Consider the following 20,247-nt stretch of genomic DNA (forward strand, 5'->3'; position numbering starts at 1 on the left):
AAAGGGAGGGTCCATATATGTTTTTCTTGGCTAGCTGTCAATCATATTAATTCCAGCAAAATTACTTTCCTTAAATTAATCATAACAGAGATTCCCTAGGCAAAATAAAGCATGAATGATCCTATGTTTACAAATGAAAGGGCATGTCACCAGTGTCTAAAAGAACAAATATTAGAAAAGAGCACTTTTTGTTCTGAAAAATCCCCTTATTTTACTTTATTCTTTTATGGTTGCTAAACATCACTGACACTTTTCCTCATTATGTTTCAGATATTCAATATTTACTATGTATAAATAAAACAGCTATGGTTTTGGTGAGGACTGAGACTTTGATTTCAAGTTTGACAATATTTCCTAGTAAAGAAATTAGAAAACCAGCAATTTGCCAATATTTGAAGAATGTTTTTATATCTTAGACCAGTATGTAGCTCTGAATAGCTGAAAACAGGCATGGATGTTAACCATTTGCTCATTTGATTTTTGTGATTTACAAAACAGCATTTTGACTGACAATATTTTACAATGTCTCCAGTTCTGCCTTTTTCCTCAGAATGACATCTCTGTAAAGATGTCTTTATAGATGAGAAATACCTTTTGATCTTGTACATTATCAGGAAACTACATAAAAATTCTTGGCAACTCCTAAAAACAATACACATAGACCAGACATCCTGCCTGATGATCTACTGTCTTGGCAGACATCTTGCCATTCATCAGGAGATTCTCTTGACCCATTTGCCGTTCCTGGCCAGGTGAGCAGAATTCCCTTTACAATACTTCTGACCCAATGCTTCTGACAAACCTACAGGATGTTACTTGATCACTGTGTTTTCAACCCAGATGGTTTTCAGCTCTGAAATCCATAGGGTTCATTCCCATTGTCATTTTTTGTAATCTGCCTACATAATGCAGTGAGGTGAATCTGTTGAGGCAGGATGATCTAACATGCCTTTTCATCTGCCCCAGATATAACTTTTCTTGCTCTTCCTCCAGCTTCTGCCAGTAACAAGGAAGGAAGCCAGTTGGCTTATGTCTGATCTGGATAGACTAGAAATACTTCTGATTAAAGAGGAAATATTTCTAGGATCAGATGAAGTATACAACCTAGCCTTCAAATGAGGACCCTCAGAATCCTGCTTAAGACTCCCTCAGTTCTTCCAGGGGGACAGATTACACTCATCGTCATAAACATGGTTCTTGAAGGGAACAGGCTGAATACTCACAGTTGGATATGTTCTTCATCTCAAACAATCACAAAAACAAACTAGTTTCTGAGATTTCTGAGATTTTTCTGAGATTTTTTTAAGATTCTGAGATTTTTTCTGAGACTTGGTGTCATTGCCACATGTCTCAGTCATCTTGCTCAACAGTTGTAATTTTTCTTTTAATCGTACCTTACCCAGGTGTGAATAGTACAGATAGAGACAGTGGTTGGACACAGCGGAAAGAAACACTCTCTCCATATCTGACACACATTTCTTTGAGTGACTTGACGGGTATGGCGGGAAGGGAGAAATATTTTTGCTAATAGACTCAAGATCTATAGCCCTCTCATCTGCAGCACGTACTCTTCTCCAGGTCTTTAAAGCAAAATTTATCCTATGCTTTAAAAAATGGTGGTGTCTTGTTTAATGAAACACTGGAAATGATCCAGACTGAAGCAGATCTCAAAATATAATATTGTGCACCATATTGTATTAGAAGCTTTGTATTGTTTGTCTGTTTTAAAGATTTCCCTACCTCCACATACAGAGACAATTCTCATTACGCTGCGGGTTCATGTTCTGAACAGGAACTCTCTGTCCTTCCTGCATTCCCAGCACCCTTCCATTGGGTTCAATAATAGATAAATAAACATTTTAATTTATGTTCTGATTTTTTTCTTAAGCTGGGAAGATTTCTATTTCAGAATATCCCATTCTAAAAATCAAGTAATATGCATTAAGAAGTTTGAAAATGAAACTCCTGAGATCTTTACTTTGCCCATATAAGTGTTGCCACTGCTACTCGCTGGCAATATTTGAATTTTGCTGAGAATAAGATTACACAGTCAGAATACACAAGCTTTCAGAAAATACCTATTTAGAAATATTCTGTATGCTCTATTTGAAACAGAAATCTCCTATGGCTGACCTGGTGATACAGACAGAGCTTATAATTGAATACTAGCTTTCTTTGCTTGTCTGGAATACAGCAGGCATATTGGCGTTAGCCCCATCTTCAGGCCACATGAAAGAGAAACTCTTTGGTAACTAGCTTATAAAACATCATGCCTTCTACTTACCAGCAGGCAGGGAAGACAATATCAAGATTTTCTCAAGCGTATATATCTAATTAGCTTGTTTTTCATCAGAAAAGAAAAACAATGTTTCACAAGAGTTCACAGACACTTACATCCCCATAAATATATGGTCCTATTGCAGAATGAGTCCGGAGTTCTTAAAACATCATCTTAAACCATTTTATTACTAACATTTGGATCACTAGATTCAACTTTGCCAATGTGCAATCAAGTATCTTGAAATGCCACATTTCGGCAACCATGAATGCTCTAGTCTCTTTTATCTATCTACAAAGCTGAAACTCAGCATGCTGATTTGAATGGAAATAAAACAGCAGTAAACTTTAAAGAGTTAAGAGTCTTGGGAAAAAGTTCACCTAGACAATTTTCACAATAATAAAATCAGAAAAATAGGAAATCATTATATAAATGAGTGAATATAAATATTAATCATTTAAAAAATAATTATAAGTACCTGTGAGAAATTTTAATGGCTTTCCTTTAATTCCATTCTTGAGGCCAATTACAGAAAAACAGTTTCTCCCCAGTGAATTTCTTTGAAACAATATCAAGACGAATAAAGTAATAAACCTTAAAGGTACCTTGCAACCAGTCCAAACTAGCATCCGTGGTTATAATTTGGTTCTAATGAGACAAAACCATTAAGTAACCTTTTATGAAGGAGAACAACGTTTCTGAAGGTGTATTATCTTACTTAACACTGTCATTAAAACTTTCAATTTATATTTATTGGATAGTATTATAAAGTAATGAATTTGCTGGATTCTGGCAACACTTTTATCCTCTGTACTTTAATACCTCTAGAGCTTGGTCTTTGCAGCTTTTCATAGAATCGTCTCCCCTTCCCCTAGATCTAATGGCAATCATCACTTTTACTTTGCCTGAAACCAGCCACATGCTATTTCATGGTAAATATAAATCAATATTAATGACCAAAATCAAGTAGCTTCACCATAAAAGTTAAACCCAGGTAACTAGTTTCCTCAAAAACGCCAAGATCAAATGTTTCTCTTAGAGTTACTAAGCCAATAAATCTAATTTTATTGCTTCATAAATTCTCACTGAAGTGGGATGGAAGTACAGTTAAGCCACCTCACAACAAAACAAGAGAACTCAGTTAGAAACCTTATTCCAAGTTTCTGATGAAGGCTTCATCCCATCTGATAACTAGCAACAGTGTAAGTTTCCCACCAGAGAATGAAGTGTGGCCTGAAACATATCAGCCTTATTTAGCCACATTAGTTAATGTCTTTGGTGGATCTTTAAGCAGGCGTTTATTAAAACTGCACCAAACTGGAGGGAAAATGCTGCTAATTGATAGAATTGCTTAGATGTATATGAAGTAAATCTGAACCACAAATTACAGATTCATGCAATGACTTGCATTAATCCCACTTGCATCTTAAACTGTGCTATGCCTTGATTTACTACTACAGGTTATACAATATGATTAGGCTGCACCAAAAAAGAAGCTGGGCATGGGGGAGGTATTTTCTTATCTTAAGCTGGCTAACTGAAGTGAGGTTGAAGGATGGTCAACTTCATTTTCACTGAAGATAAGCTATTTAGCTTCAAGTTTGGAAAGGGACTTGAGGCTGAATTTGGCCTGCTAAAGTTTAGTATGTCTTTTCAGCACTGCCAATATATCCTGAACTGGTTAGCCTCCTTTAGCCAGCCTAAATGAAGAACTCCCCTTTTTCAAGCATAGGTATAGTATAAAACTATTGCGAATTCCTCATTCCTGACAATATCAAACACCTGTCCTATTTTAGCTAGGACTTACAACATCACAGAGTCTGCAAGTTACCACACAGGTAGAAATAGTTTCACTGAGAAGTATTTCTACAAGGTAGAAGTCACCTCAGGCACATATGATTGCACTAAAAGGAGACTATAAGGTAAACAATATACAAACAGCTTTGTCTTTCATTATTTCAAGATCCTAAGATACCTAGAAATTATAGGTTTACACTACTGAACAATAGAGATATACAACACCCTATACTGAAAGATTGAGAGATAACGTATTTCAAAATTGCAAAATTACACATTGAAAAATTATTTCAAATAATTTAAAAAGATTTTTAATACACTGATTCTACATTTCTTCCTCAATCACCACTACAAATGAGCTCACTGTAATTAGGAATACCCGAGCTGGATAGCTGTCTGTCACAAACACATGCTGAGCTAAGCCCATGTTCCATAAGTCCCAGGAATGAATGGGGAAGAAATGAAAGTGACCACATGCCACTGTCCTTCCTTGTTATAAACACAATATTCCACATTAGGACATGGATTGGAAAGTTGCTCTAGCTTGGTTGTCCAGGTGCCTAAGGGGCTGTACAATCAGAAACAAACTAAAACCATTCCATGTTACTGACAAACCTTCCTTTTGCCTCCAGCAGGAAGCTAGGCGCTCTGGTGGTATATATAACGATGGAAAGCTTTTATGTGCAGAAAGCCCTGAGTTACTCAGGCATGGTAGCTTTTTCTGTTAGCTAAGCCTATAGAAGAGTGATGTGATTTATTACTAATTGGTCTACAAATAGGATAGGAATTAAAAAAAAACAATTGTGAAGTCTTCAAACTCTTAACAAGTCTGAAAGACAGCACTTGATGTATATTTGTCCTATGAAGCCAATGCAGATATGACATAAAGGAAAAAGTACTTATTCTTTTTTTGAATTTCCACATCTGTCCTTTGTGTATTTCTATTTACCAATAATGCCAAGACATCTTGTACTTACTGTTCGTAAGAAAGCTCATCTGAGCATGTGAGAAGTCGAACCTTGGTTAAGCCACATGTATACGATCATCTAATTAGGTCTATTGTCTTAGTTTGCTACTTTGATTCTACTGAGACCTCTTTTTTTTTTCTTTTCTTTTCTTTTTTTTTCTTTTTTTTTCTTTTTTGTTTTGTTTCTTGACTGCTCCACTGACACATTAATTAGCATTCATTTTTTCTAAGAAGCCACACTGGATAGAAACAGCATTGAATGTAGCAGATGATAACCTAGAGACATCCAGAAAATTATTAGAACATGTAATTCAGTGAAGTTTAAACATTCATTTGAAGGCCTTTGAATAAAATTCTTTTTTTTTAATTCCCTGTCATAGCTTTGGGGAGAAAGAACAAGAATATTCTGCACTAAAAAAACACCAAACAGCTTTTTCCTTGTTGAAAGACTTAGCTCATTCTGTATTGTCAGCTCTTAAAAGGCTACTAATTCTAACCACCAATCTAGATTTCTGCATAAAGTCCCTCTACACAAGTGAATAAATCAACAAATATGTTACTGAGGAAACGATTTGAAGGAATGGCCAGTGATTTAAAGATCCAAGCATCACTGTCATGCTATCATAAAATGCTTTAAATGATGGAATTATGTTTCTTTTATGGATCTGGATTTGAACAGATAATGGCACACCTCATAGTTTGTAATGGCACTCCTACCTGCCAGTTTCATCTTGATTTTGAAGGTAGCAGTTGATTGTGTTCACTAAAAAGCTAAATAAACGACCATATAGAGATTTTGCCAAGAGATCCCGGTAAAATTCTGCAATCTCTATAGTGTGCCTCCGTACAATCATGTCTCCTAAGAGAGAAAGCAGAAAATGGAGATGAAAGCATGCTGTCAAGCTCGCCTTAAGTCATTTTAGTTACAGTCAGTCCTTCCACCCTTTTTACTTCTCCTTTGCCAAACATATACGTGGTGTTAGGTTGTTTTCTGAAGCCTTCAGTGAAAGACGAGAAGACTCAACACTCGCAAGATCTTCAATTTAGAAACCCGTAACTTTGTCCTTCTTTCAATAGAAAAGAGTATGTGTACTACACAGAACTAGCGTGAACTACTGAAATGAACTTTTTCAAAACTTTTTTTCTTTTTTATTTTCAGTACAATTCTGTTGACTATAGTTCTTAGTATTAATATCTAATCTGTTAGCTTGACACACTTGTGTAAGATTAATCAAGTTAGGAGTCCATCAGCATCAGACTGCGAAACTGCTTAGCTCCATATTACAAAGACATTTCTAATTCAGTGGCCCAGACTGACTTATTGCATGACAGATAACCCTACATACTCCTCAGAGAGAAAATTTACAAGACTATACAAGAAATAAGAAACAAAAAGCATCTGCTTTTAAAATTCTCAAATCAGAAGGATCAAAATGCCACCAGGTCTGATCTATCAAAATGTAAGCTTGGAAATGATTACCTTTAAAATACTGAACATCAGTTGTTAAGGCTGAAGCAAGCTCATCTGGTGAAACCTGCAGCATCCCTGCCACTGAAATGAAAAGAATTTAAAGAAAGTCTGAGTTGTGCTCTACTGCATATTTTATTTTCTATAACAGATTTTCTCATGTAGATGCTATTTTTTGATAGTGAAAGAACCCACACATTAAAGAGTGCTGTTACAGGAGTAATCAAAATTAATCAACACACAAAATCGGGTTACTATAATCAGCACTTTGTGACGTTTGAGCGTATCTATATATTACATTACAGCTTTTTTCCTCTTTAAAGATTACTCAGGACTTTCCCCGGGGCTTGGCAGACTTTCTCCGGTATTAGAGTTGAGGTATGCTACTTATTGACATTCTGTATCCATAAGCCACTTTGAGGAGATTTGTTAGTGACCAAGAGGGCAAACTTCAAAGCACGAAAACAAGACACACTTTTAAGACATAGGTTTTGAATGTAAGGAATTCAATTCAATGCAAATTGGTTCAGCTGTTGACAAGCAGCACAAAGGCATTTTAAAAGAAGACTGTACAAAGTGCACTGTACAATTTCTTTTGGCAAATGGTAGCATTAAATATGACATTGAATTAGATAATTTGCAATACTAGTATTTTATTTCATCCCATAAAAATCTGTCGTTTATAAAAGATCCAAGTCAATTGGATACTGTCTTCCCGCAGTAATTTATGAATTTTCAGAAGTCATTTTTTTTGTGTCCCTGGAACTATGTTTCCATCTGTCGGCAGATCAGCGCAACTGCCCTGCTGTGGGACCATGTGGGCGACACTCCAAGGTCACGCACGTCCTACTGACCTTGTTCCAGTAGCTGCAGGTCTGACACCAATGCTGTCTCAGCGTCTGTCAGAGTCGTAAAGCGAAGGTCTCCAAGATGCAGAATTGCTGAGAGAATTACAAACAGGTTCTCCACCTCCTGAACACATTTTATGCATAATTAAAGATAAAGAAGAGATCTGTTGGGCACATCAGTAAAAGGCAATGCTTTATAAAAATACAAATTCTATTAGTTGGCATCATTGGCATTTGCTAAGTTAAAAAGTATTCATGTGTGAATTATTAACAGGAAATTTGGATTTAGAAAGCAAACTGGAATCTACCTAGGACATAAACCAACAAGATTTCCTTTTTTTCTTTTGCTTTAATGTAAATCACATTAACTACTGAGTTAAGGAAGTTTTTTGGAATGTGATAAAACCCACTGAAATATCTTTAATGGATGCATTATTTCTGCAAGAAATAAACATATCTTCTCCATAGAGAATTTCCATCAAGACAATTTCTGTATCTGGGAATAGCAAGGTTTGGTTTTTCCTCAGCCAATTGCATTCACAAACAAAGTGTCTAGCTCTAAATTATAACAGGTTCCTGGTAGTAAAAGCTGTAGTTAAGGTCTAAGAGAAACAAAAGTGACCTCCCTTACCCACATACTTTCCCCCCATGATTGCATGCTTCCCCCCACGGTGTTCTGATGCCTGTAAGGCTGTGAAGCAGTTATTTTAGGGCTAGATTTTTTCCTGGCCTCATTTTTACCACAGCAGGCAAAGAACTAATTTTCTTGGGGGTTTTTTGTTTGTTTGTTTGTTTTGTTTTGGTTTGGTTTTTTTTAATGTTTTTAAATTCAAGCAAAAAAATGATCCATGAAATATGTACCAGAAATGCTAAGACATGGAAAACAATGTGTGTTTTTGGAAGTTTTTTTCAAGGCAGTTATGTAACAATGGTGCTCCTTTAAAATTATAAAACAGGAAATCTGATATCCACTATAGCATTACATGGCATTATGCACAGCAAAGTCAATTGTAATTCTTGAAATATTTTTAAAAAATAACATTTGGAACCTGATTCTACTGAAACAGTAGAAGTGACAGTGAGAAGTCTCACTTACTGGAATTTGCAGAATAAGATCAAAAAATACCAATTAAATACTTGGCTAATACACCCCCTTTATTTTCAGGTGACCGCAAAAAATTCAGAACACACTGAAACCAAGTTTAGGTGACTTTTCATCAGTTTTCAAAAGCAACAGGTAAAAAAAAACCCCACAAACCAGCAACTTTTCTTCTTCCTGTTCCTTTCTCTAATAAATATAGTCATCATCAGAGGACATTAAGAAAACCCTTACATTCTTTCTGGGATACAGACTACAGCACTTCCAATGATGTTGTTTAAGCAAGTTTGATTCTCTAAACTACATTTTAAGACAAGAACTTCAACCTCTTACTGTGTGAGATGTATGTAAATAGGGCAACAGTATATTTTTCTATTACACAACACCAAAGCTGAAGATTTAAAAAAGCAATATATACAGGCGAAGTCTGAATAAAATATCTGTTATAATAGAATAACCGTCATGCTAATATGGCATTCAAAGTAGGATGCTACACCCTGCGTCTTGGGAAGGCCTTGTAGGGAAGATGGAGTGGCACAGTAGCACAGCATGCTTCTTGCTGGTTTGTTCGCTTGTTCAGAACGAGTTTGGGGATGACTCTACGGCACTGAAATGCAGAAGGCTGGGACAGCTGTTTATTCCAGTGATTTTGATAAGGCCTTGGGTTTAGTTTGCATTCTAGTTTCTCAAACACTTTATTGTTGTGCTCTAAGATGCATGTTCCCTCAACTTTAAAACAATTTTTTAGTAAACATTAACATATTTTACAAGGTATCATGAAAGAATTCTAAGGAATTTTTATGTAGTTCTTCAAAAAGGTAATCTACTCTCATTAAATGTGTCTAGATGGTCAAGGAATAATACATACAGACCTTTCCATGTACCTCAGAAGTAATGGATAGAAATTTCAGGAGAGGTGTTTTATCTACATATCGTACTCTAACGTCCAACACAGGAGATCAGCCTGCAGTGCTCCAGAGCTTCACGGATTTCTAGCCTCCTAAATGATTATTCTAATGCTGCCTGGATATAGAGGATCCTTGAAGATGGTTTACGCTTTTATGAGAGACACTTACTTCCTTTCAAGAATGCTGAGCAAAGTGAAGTTGAAGTGCTGGATCCAAAAGAATACTGTATTTTTCCTTGTAAAGTGTTCTCAGACAGTTTCTGCAGGCTTCTAAAACATGATTCATTATACATTGAATTATTTATTTATGGGCTAAACCCCATTCTCAACAGGACAAAAGGGGTAATAGAGTAGAAAGATCCACCCCTCTGTGAACACTGGTCTAAATGCAGAACTTTTGCTACTGAAGTCTACAGGTGCAGAGCTTGAGTCATTAAGAGTAAGGAATAATTCTGTCAAATATAGACATATGTGTTCAGTTTTGTACGTGGCCATGTGAATATTCATGAAAAAACCCCACTCTCTATATTAAAAGATGGCATAGGTTACCAAAGAACATTTATTATCACCTCAACTAGGGAATGCCAAACAACTACACGATGTACCATCACCATAGAAGTCTACCTCATACCTAAGTAAGAGCTTCAGCAGACTGACTTTTTTTTTTTTTCTGATATCCCTTGATTCCTTTTTATTACAACTGTTGCCCATCTGTCATCTTTTATGATAATCTAGCATACTGTCACATTAACTTTTCTTCTGCTTTTTTCTTATGAAGCTGAATATCACGTAGGGGTAAAGAAGTTCTTACCTCCTTCTAGAACTACTGTTGCTTATGCATTTGTTTTGCAGAAGTGTCCCAGCTACAATGTGCTAGGTAGTATATAGACATGTAAGAAATACGAAGTTTGTTAAATATTCTAGTATCCTGAAGGGAATTACACAGCTTACATGAGTTGTTCTACTCAGCCCTCCGTTTCTCTTGATTCCCCTTAAACCTCTGTCTTCCAGAACCTCTTCCTGATTATTTTGCCAAATTATCTTCTTTGTTAGCTTTATAGGATTAAAGACAAACACCAGACCTGTCTTCTTGTTGCTTTTTGGGGGCTCTTTCAAGTTACTCAGTTCTAATTTTGTTGGACTAAATATGTATTTACTTTTTTTCAGGTGCTGCTAGCAAAGGCATTTGGAACGTGTGTTTCACAAAATTAAAAGGGACAGGGAGATAATCAGGATGAGGAAAAAATTCCTGTGGGTTTTATGAGGTTTCTGTCATATGGGATTTGATTGTTTCTTTTTATCTGTGTAATTTAATTGTTCAGAGTATTATACCTTGAAGCTGTTTTGTGAATCTTTAAGAATGGAAAAGATTTACATTGTTGGTGCTGTGTCTAATTAAAAGTGATTACAGTAATTTCCCTGGAGTGAACTAGTACTGTATATTGTTTCAAGGTCTTAAGCAACAGAAAAAAAAAAAGACAGAAAGGCACTTCTTTTCCCTAAAAAAAAGGTTATTGGTGTGAGTTCCTTATGGCCTGCTTTTAACTAAGTAATATGATGATTTTAACCACAAATAACATAGATTTGTTTAACTTACCAGGCTATTGAATCCCACAGCACCTAGAGCTTGTTTTAGTACAGCTAATTTCTCCCTGTTTTGAGGGTTGGCTGCTAACATCGTCTCTTCCAGTACGGTCTGGCTTAGATACCTGCACAGAGGAAAAACAGCATATGTTGTATTTACAAGGCTGGTGCACAATCAAACTTTTGAGGTTAAAAACCACCTTTGCCCTTCTAACCAGAGGTTTACTACAGATTTTTCTCAGACTTTGGAGAGAACAGTACCAATGACAGAATGCTCTGTATTTCTTTCCTTAAGCTTTTGCTTAAGGCTTCCCCCTGCCAGCTTTAGTCCTACATGTAAGCTAAAATTTCAGATTTAATTTATACCACTGAGAGTTCTGCTGTTCTTGTACTACCAGAGATTCCCCTTCAGAAAGAAGATTTGAGGAGATCCTCTGATAACTCTGACTGCTTTAAATTCCCCTCCTGCTGGCTAGAGAATAGATCCGCTTTTATCTGCTTGATCCCACGATGATCATTCGCTCCCTTACCAGCTGAAAGGGTGACGGGTTTACTCACCATCTCCTAGAACAAAGTAGTAACTAAGTACATAGAGTAGTAAGTGTACAGCCCTTAAGCTGTACTGCTTTGCACACTGTGAAACAAAAAGAAATCTTACAAACCTTCCCAAAAATAATGATTAGAAGAGAGACACCTAGTGCAGCAGCTAACTCAGGAAAGGAAAAAACAGAACCAAGATAAAGAGTAGCAACACAAAACAGAATAATCAGAAACTAGAATACAACAGACTATTGAAAAGAACAGCAATCTAACCTTTACAACAATGTATTTTGACACTCTTGATATATGTCTATGGGCCAGTTTTTTAAAAGTATTCACGTATCTTCATACAGCTGAAATCACTAAGAATGAGGTGTCTGAATATCTTATGGAATTTTATGGGATTTTTAATTAGATCATGCCAACAATGTAAAAACATTTTTTCTTTTATCAGTATCATTAAATTATCAGATTATTAAAATACACATTCACCACACAATTTAAAATCTTCACAAACGTCACTTACATCAACAAAAGAATTCCCCACACCTAAATTAAAATAACATCACAGAACACCAACAAAGGTGGACAATTTACACACACTCCACCTCTCTTGCCTTCACCGCAATTACTACCACAAAATTCCCCACAATTATTCTGCTCTCTAATAATCTTCAGTCCATGATCTGTCACATGAAGATGAGAAACAATACTGGTTTAATTTCTGACAATTCTTGTTCACAATCCTATGCTAATTGCACTATAGAGGAGACACGGTTTCAAAATAAAACTCCTATTACCTCAGAAAGTCTGACAACACCCTAGTAAGGGTGGTAGCTCTTGTAAAGGCGACGTTTTATGTGAATGTGTGTAGCTTTTAGAAACATGTGGAAAAATGATTCAGCATTTGCATGTTTCTAACTGATAATGAGGTTTATGAGGTATACGCGACGAAATGCAGAGTGCATTTTTAGTGGATTGATACCAGATTTACCAGTGTGGATTTCCCTTGGAGTGATGATAATGGCGTAAGCTACCCCAGCAGGAGGGCAGAGCAAGAAAGATGGGGAAAAATATGTGTGCCTGGGTGCATAAACACTTTTTGCACCCACGGGAGAACTCAGTCAGCGGATATCTCAAGTACAAACAAGCCTCAAATCACAGTGGCTAAAGCCGGTGAATTAACACAACCTTTGAGAACGTGGGTCTGCGAGCATCACTGCCAGAGCTCTGCACTGTTTCCTTGAGGTTCCTAAAAACATTAATTTTGTCCAAATCAGGTAAATACAAATGACAGCACAGCTGTCAAATTAGCTAGAGCAGATGATACAAAGTACATGCCAGATTTATGTGGGTTTTTTTCTGGGTTTTTTTTTTTTTTATATATTGCCTGCATGTTTCAAAGGGAGGCTTGAACACATCTGGTACTGAATCTGGCATAGAACCTATTGGTATAAAGGTTAATCCAGCAGAAAATTTTCCACTGTTCCGAACTGCTGCGTGAGCTTATACCAGTTCAGTGTTGTGCACCATGTGTCGGTGGCATTTTTGATCCATAATTAGGAGATTTACAGCGGCATCTACTCTGCTGTCAAAATATGCTGTTGTTGAAAGGCTGGAGGAGTTGGGAGCTGATGGGCATTTCTGCAAAAAAAGCTTTCTCACTGGGTGTTCTCCCTAAACAACTCTGTCTCTCTCTCTGTGTACTGAGCAGGGAATGCTCTTTCCTGTCCTGTCAAGAGAATATTGTAAACTTCTCTTATTTAGCAACCCCATTTAATTAGCTCTTTTTAGCATAGTTCAAGCGCTAGTGGGTATCGTCACAGCAAAAGGGTGCGTGAACACTACCAACACAGGTTGGGGCGTAGCAAAGTGACCCAGGCCACTCACTCCCCCGGGAGGAAAGAGCTGAGCCGTGATATGACCCAACACGCGGCAGTTCTTGCCTTCAGCGCAAGCGCTTCTTGCTGATACAGCAGGGGGCAAACTGGGTACCCGCCAAACCAGATGCCTGTGGCTCCAACAACCCGTCCGTAAACTGCAGCATCTGCCAGGACATGCCTGCTGGAAAAGAATCTGACTTTCCCAGTATAAATCTCCTGAAGATTTAATCAGCAGATGTGCTGGTGCCCTTGGAAAGGGCTGCAGTTGGACGTTTTGCGAAGGTGCACTTCAATTTAGAATCAGTTTCCTCAGTCTAAAAGCAATTAAATTCTTTTATAACATGTCATGAGGCCCACTCCTTTTCCAAACTATTTAAGGACTAATGAAATATGAAAATTGCTTTGAAGATATGCACATTCAACTGTTATATGTTTATAATATAAAGTATATGCATATTAAGGATGGATTAATTGTATAGACTACTTGGAACTGTGATGGATATTATACAATTCCCCCAAAATGCAGCAAATATAGACAGTTTAGCAGAGTGAGGTTATAATATATACTAGCTGTACAAGGAATCACATTTTTTCTAATTATCAGTAAGTTCGTTCTACCTCAGAAATACAGTGACACTTAGATAGAAATATAAAGGATTTTTTTTGCTTGTAAAAAAGTTCCCTGGCATCTCGTTCTTTACACCCTAAAGGCCCTGAGAATGAAAAGGGCTTGAGACACCCTTTGTATTAATATTGTTACTATCACCTATTTATGCTTAAGAACCAGTCCAGAACCAATTTTAAATTGTTGCCTCTCCTACAAAAATAAGGAAAGGGGAAAGAGATGTGTCACAGCTCAAAAGTCCAAATAATAATGAAACATTCTTTCATTGCAGATACATCATTATTCCATAAAATGCAAACTTTTTTCAATACGTATAGCTTTCCTCATATTTACAGTGCATTTTTATCTTTTGACATTCAAGTGGCCTGATACTAATGCATTGCTAATGATGAAGAGGGATTAAACTGCCTAAAATTTCCATTGTGAACCTATCTTGGAACTTTTAGTTATTATTTTTGCTTACATTTCTGTTATTGCAAACTATAGTGTTATAGCTATCATATTTATGAAAACCTATGCTGTTACTAGAGTGTGTGTAATATTCCTATAAGTTTCCAACGCAGTAGTCTGTGTTCAAATGCAAACCAGACCTGGTGACTTCTGAATTCTTTGTTGCTGAAAATTTTAGTAAAAGTGGTACTACTGCTATACAAGCCAGAGGTGATGTTCCATGGTATCCAATGCTTGCAGGCTGCGCACCAACTGTGGACTTATTTATCATGGTTTTATTAGCCTTACTTGCATATCTCTGCATGCAAATTCATTCTGCAAATGCACATTCACATTAGCTTACTGTAGCTTTAGAAAAAGATTCTCAGATTTTGGCTGAAGTCGAGCCTTTTAGTTGAAGGTAGCTGCTCAGACAAATGATATTATTTGTATCTATCTCCGGTAAAACTGACGAACCAAACAGTGTATGCAGTTCTAATAAATAACTCCTTTCTACTGACTGTCTAACCACTTGTTTAAATGCTACCATGCTGACATTTGCATCGGACTAGTACTCTCGACAGACAGTTTATCAGCATACGATAAAGTTTTAAGGACACGTGATCAGCAACTGTTTATTTCAAAAAAGAAGAAATTTACTCATCCACAAAATCGGGTTCTTTTAAGAAGATAAACTAATCAATAGTTGTAGTATAGTCACTTTGAGTAAACCACAATGTGTTACTAGACAGACAATTTCTTGAGAAAAGTAAAAGATACTATCTACATAGTTTTTTCTTTCTTTTTTTCTTCTACCAGTTCTAATTTGCAGCATTGTAGCATTCTCATCTATTCCAGTCTCTCAAAAGAAAAAAAAAAAAAGACTATTTTGAAGAAAAAGTCAATGGGGTATTTTTTCAGTGTATTGCTTAGCATATTATACATTTTTTCAACCATCATTTGAATGATATCACATATTAAATTTTCAGGTAGGGTTGTGACTGGTGTGCCCAAGAACATTAAAAAATACTTACTATGGCATTAAATTCTTTATGCATTAACTGCCCATATAAGTCAACAATTACCTTACCTGTTTACCTTACATTCTGATTATAATTGTTACATATCATCATAATTTGTATTATTCAACTTATATCTGCAATAAAGTTCATAATTTCGTACATACATCTCAAATACGAAGAAGAAATACATAGGAACAAATGTCAGCTTACCAATACTGAGTTTTTGTGACATAAGCATATTTCAAAATTTCTTACATAACCCTACTGGTTAAAAACTTTCTTTAAAGTAATATTGTCTACTTAGATGATTGAGCAAATAGCAAGGAGTAGAGACTAAAAAGAAAAGTTTTGACTACCAGTTTGCTGCTCTGCCAAAAACTCGGGCAAACAATATTTGATTTGGATTGAATTTAAGTTCATTTATCTTCTTTTTGAACTGCAACCCAATAACATTTAGTATCAAATGAAGTAATCTGCCTTATTCAACATAAACAAAACATGTAATTTCATTTCCTTAGAAGAAAAACAAAGGAAATAAAAAGTAGGACTCACAAAATTATTACAGAAGGTGAAAGAGTCTTTTTATTCTGTCTTTCCTATTAGAACTGTTACATTTTTATAAAATTCATGAAGAGATAAAAATAAAAAAGTTTAAATTTTAAAATTAGGGGATTTATTTGGGAAGAGGGTACCCCTTTTCTGGTTACTGCCTCAAAGTCAATATGACACACAGAAAAGATCTGGATTTCCCCATTCAGTGCGTCAGGCAGTCCATTTCAAAGTGAGTTCGAAGCATCCAGAACATGAGGGGATATTGAACCTTCATGTTTCATGTCCTAGGCAAGTGTTGTGACTTCCCAGTTAGCTCATGCTGGGGCAGAAAAGCCAAGCCTGCCACAGTCCACTCAGGAAGTTTCACCTTCTTTTGGTGGGAAGCTCAAGAACACCACAGGCTTTCAAAAGTAAGTTTTTCTTGATATTTTGAAGCATAGTCAAAGGAAAGGCAGAAAACAATCACGTTTTGGCCCTGGATTTACTCCCCAATCTTGAAATCTGGCTCACACTTTGATCTGAATTCACTGTGTCTGTAAACTTCCCACCCATAGTCATTAAAGTTTACAGACTGGTTATCAGAGTTTCAAGGGAGATCTGAACTTTTGATGCATGTCACATAGGGAACTTTTCTGATCTCTAGCCAAAAAATGTTGACAAATAAATGATATTTTGCACTAGCCAAGTCTTTAGGCAGCTACAATCATAAAATACTTCAAGCTGTATTGTTTATAGTTGTTAAGTGAGACAAGAAGACCTTGGTACACAACACTGACCACAGAGATCCCGAGGCTTGTCACAGGGACCCTGCAGTAGCAAGCCTTCCTAAGGATTGTTACAAACTTTGATATTTCACTAACAGAGTAGATAAGGCATTAACAAAACACTATGCCAATGCCTAACCACTTCACATTTGTAAAATCTGACACTTGAAATGTTCGAGTATTCTATAAGAACAGCTACTTTATGCCACACATCTATATACGTTATTGCTGTTTGTCATACAGAAATATCTGGTTCGTTACAGTGGCTCAGCTCATATCTGACAGTGAAGCTGTCTGAAAGAGATTAGTAGGTTGCATCCGGTCCAGTCCATCAGAAATTCCCTTTTGTCAGGACAGTTAAAGTTGCATTCTAATTACAGGAGACGAGGAAGCGTGGTTTTGCCAGAAGGATACTTCTTTTCAGAGGTCTTTCCTGAAGTAAATACATTCTGTCATGAATAATTAAGAGAATTCTTGGTGGGATTATATCATTAAATGCTTCTAAGTCACTATGAAAATTTAGGATAAAGCTCTATGATGAAAGAAAAAAAATATTTTTTTTAAAGTTAGCATCTAACTGCTTGCTACTTGACTCCTTTCCTGACAGAGGATGAGTGCTAACACATCTGCATTTTGTTGTAAAGCTTTCTGGGCTATAGCAAGCTTGATGTAAGGGAAACATAATACAAAGATTAGTTGTTGGTTGTGAAATTTTATTGCAGCTGATAACTCAGTGCAATAAATGTAGCTTGTGGCAATAAGGATTTCACCGATCACAGTTAACCTTTTCAGTAAAAAAGCTCTGGTTATAGACAAAAAGATCAATTTTCTAATTGCTTATACTCAGAACAATTTACCCATTTGAGGTCTTATAGTATTCTAAAGCTTCTGGGCTGTTCTCAGACTAAAAATATACCTTTAATACAAAAAGAAAAACACAGAAGCAAGGGGCTGGATAGGATTATTTACACTAGTTTATTGGTCAGAGAAAGTGTTGGAGACCAGATGAAAGCACATTTTGTCAAGGAATTAAGCCAAACATGAATGAGTACTATAAAGATATAATTCAACTAAGAACAATTATAAAATAAGAGAAAGGGATAACTAAATGCACAGATTCAAGGTAGATAAAGCTGATTAGGCAGTGGATCATCAGAAAAGCATTTATCATAAACTAAATGACAGTCAAGTATGCCTTGATATTGCAAAAAATTAATCACTGTATGTAACACCTTTATTTACATATGCCAAAATAAGAGGCATGAAATACCTGGCATGGTAAAGCTTCAGCTGAAGTATTCTGTGTGATTTTGGGCATCATACTTCAGGGAAATAAGGATCAGTTAGAGAAAATCCAGAGGAAAGCAATAGAAAAATGTATCAGAAAAATGACTTAGAGCAAAAGAGTTCATTAAATGTAGCCTACAGAAGACTGAGAAAGATATTGCAAAGAGGAAAAGTCCTACGGTCCTTTGGGCCCAAAACCACGGACCTGGAAATGCCACTATTTTACACAGCTGACCTGAGGGACACGGACAAACACCATGGTACGGCATCAAACAGATCTTAGAGAAATGAGCCAATTTCAAGGAGATGCAAAATGTGAAAGTTCCATACTAGAACTAAGATATGAAAATAATTTCCAACACACTTCTGGATTTTGATACTGCATTCCTATCAAGTTTGCAGAGGATATCAAATTGGAGGGACCAGCTAATACGCTGGAGGGTAGGGCTGCCCTTTCCACGCTGAAGGAATGGGCCAACAGAAATTTCATTAAATACAGCAAAGACAAGTGCAAAGTCCTGCAGTTGGGAAGGAATAAACCCTTGCAATGATACAGGCTGATGAGCTGGGGAGCAGCTCTGGGGAAAAGGCCCTGGGGACCCCAGGCAGTGAGCTGGGGCAAGAGCCGGCAATGAGCCCAGGCAGCAGAGATGGGCAGCAGCATCCACGGCTGCATCGCCAGGAGCACTGCCAGGAGACCCGGGGTTGTTTCCCTCCGCCCAGCACTCACTGTTAGTCCACATCTACACGTTGTAGCCAGCTTTGCGCACATATGCACACACACGCCACACAGAAGACATTGCTAAAGTGGAGTGAGATCAGTGGAGAGTCACCTCAGCGGCTGGGGCTGGAGACATGATGTGGGAGGAGAGGGTGAGTGAGCAAGGCTTGTTCAGCCCAGGGAAGGGAAGGCTCCAGAGACAGAAACATCGTTGGAGGTTTTCAAGACTTGACTGGACAAAGCTCTGAACAACCTGGTCTGATCTCACAGCTGGCCCTGCTTGGAGCAGGTGGTGCACTAGGGACCTCCTGAAGTCCCTACCAAAATGAATTGTCCTATAAAACACGTTAAACTTATTTCTCAGATATGTTGGGGTTTTTTTGAACCTTATATAAAACCAGTAATTTTGGCCCCAGAACAGTGGGAGACCAAGAAAAGGTAGGACTCAAATTGTTAGGGACATTACCTTGACCTTTGAACAGTCTCTAAAACACAAAGATTGGACACAGCTCTTACAGTTGTAAGATATCTGAGAAGAAATAAGTTTTATTTAGAAATTTATGTTGACTAGAATCTGAAGGGATAACAGTATTTTAAAATCAGAACAATCTTAAACACCAGAGCCCTACCAAAGGATGGCTCAAAATAGTAAGACAATATTTGTGCACTGCAATTCCTCTGCTTAGGTCAGCAACCCTTTTCACTAGTTCATCTAGTAGTTAAATAGCACAGCATTATTATTTTATGAAGAGGAAAATGTCTTCTTACCTTCAAAATAAATATTTGGACACCAACTTCTAAATAGTCTTTCTTTTTCAGATGTTTAGAAAACTTAAATTTTAAAGAAATCAACTTTAAATTTTAAGAAAAACTGATATGAACTTACATAAACAATTTGAAAATTGGAATTTTCAAGAATGATGGACTAGAAACAAAAACCCCCATCTTTTAGGATTTTTTTTTATATCTTCAAAATATCTAGAGAAATAGTATTCTTGGTATGTCAGAAGATTTCCATCAGTTCTTTTATAAAAAGCTGGGGCACAGGGCCAAACTCCTGAAATTTAGGAAGATATTCTGGGCAAATTGTATCAAAGTAATTGTGAGGACATGTGCTGTGACCACCACCACCATCTCCAAGCTAATTCAACTTAACTTGATTTTGTATTTAGACAATAAATGGTTTGTACCTTCCACATGAAATTATTCATTCGTTAAGTCTAGCAGGATGACTGAAAAGTAATCCTTTCTTGCACAAAAACACTGAGCGAGGATAAGATTTTTATTCTGCTGGGCTTGCAGGTAAAGGCGTACACTAAAATGAGTTTGATCTTACTTTATTTAATCTTAGCTGTTATGTTGAATGAAGTGGAGAAAAGATGAGGCTGAAAAAGTCACTACAGAAACTTTGCTTATTCCAGCTATCATCCTTAGGCAGAAAATCTCAAGTTTCAAGATTCAGGAATGATAAAATCA

At 36.7% G+C, this 20,247-nt stretch overlaps 1 protein-coding gene across 3 annotated transcripts in view; it reads right to left on the reverse strand.

Annotated features, from left to right (window-relative positions):
• MYO16 (myosin XVI) overlaps nt 1–20,247 on the reverse strand; it is a 405,915-nt gene that overhangs the window by 123,970 nt on the left and 261,698 nt on the right. For all 3 annotated transcript variants that reach the window (XM_054807394.1, XM_054807387.1, XM_054807380.1), the window contains 4 exons: nt 10,962–11,073; nt 7,365–7,482; nt 6,523–6,594; nt 5,760–5,901 (listed from right to left, as the gene is read on the reverse strand). In XM_054807394.1, the coding sequence (XP_054663369.1) occupies nt 5,760–5,901; nt 6,523–6,594; nt 7,365–7,482; nt 10,962–11,073 (444 nt within the window). The remainder of the gene's footprint in view (nt 1–5,759; nt 5,902–6,522; nt 6,595–7,364; nt 7,483–10,961; nt 11,074–20,247) is intronic.

The sequence above is a fragment of the Grus americana genome, chromosome 1 (genome assembly GCF_028858705.1).
Source record: "Grus americana isolate bGruAme1 chromosome 1, bGruAme1.mat, whole genome shotgun sequence".
NCBI classification, from domain to species: domain Eukaryota; kingdom Metazoa; phylum Chordata; class Aves; order Gruiformes; family Gruidae; genus Grus; species Grus americana.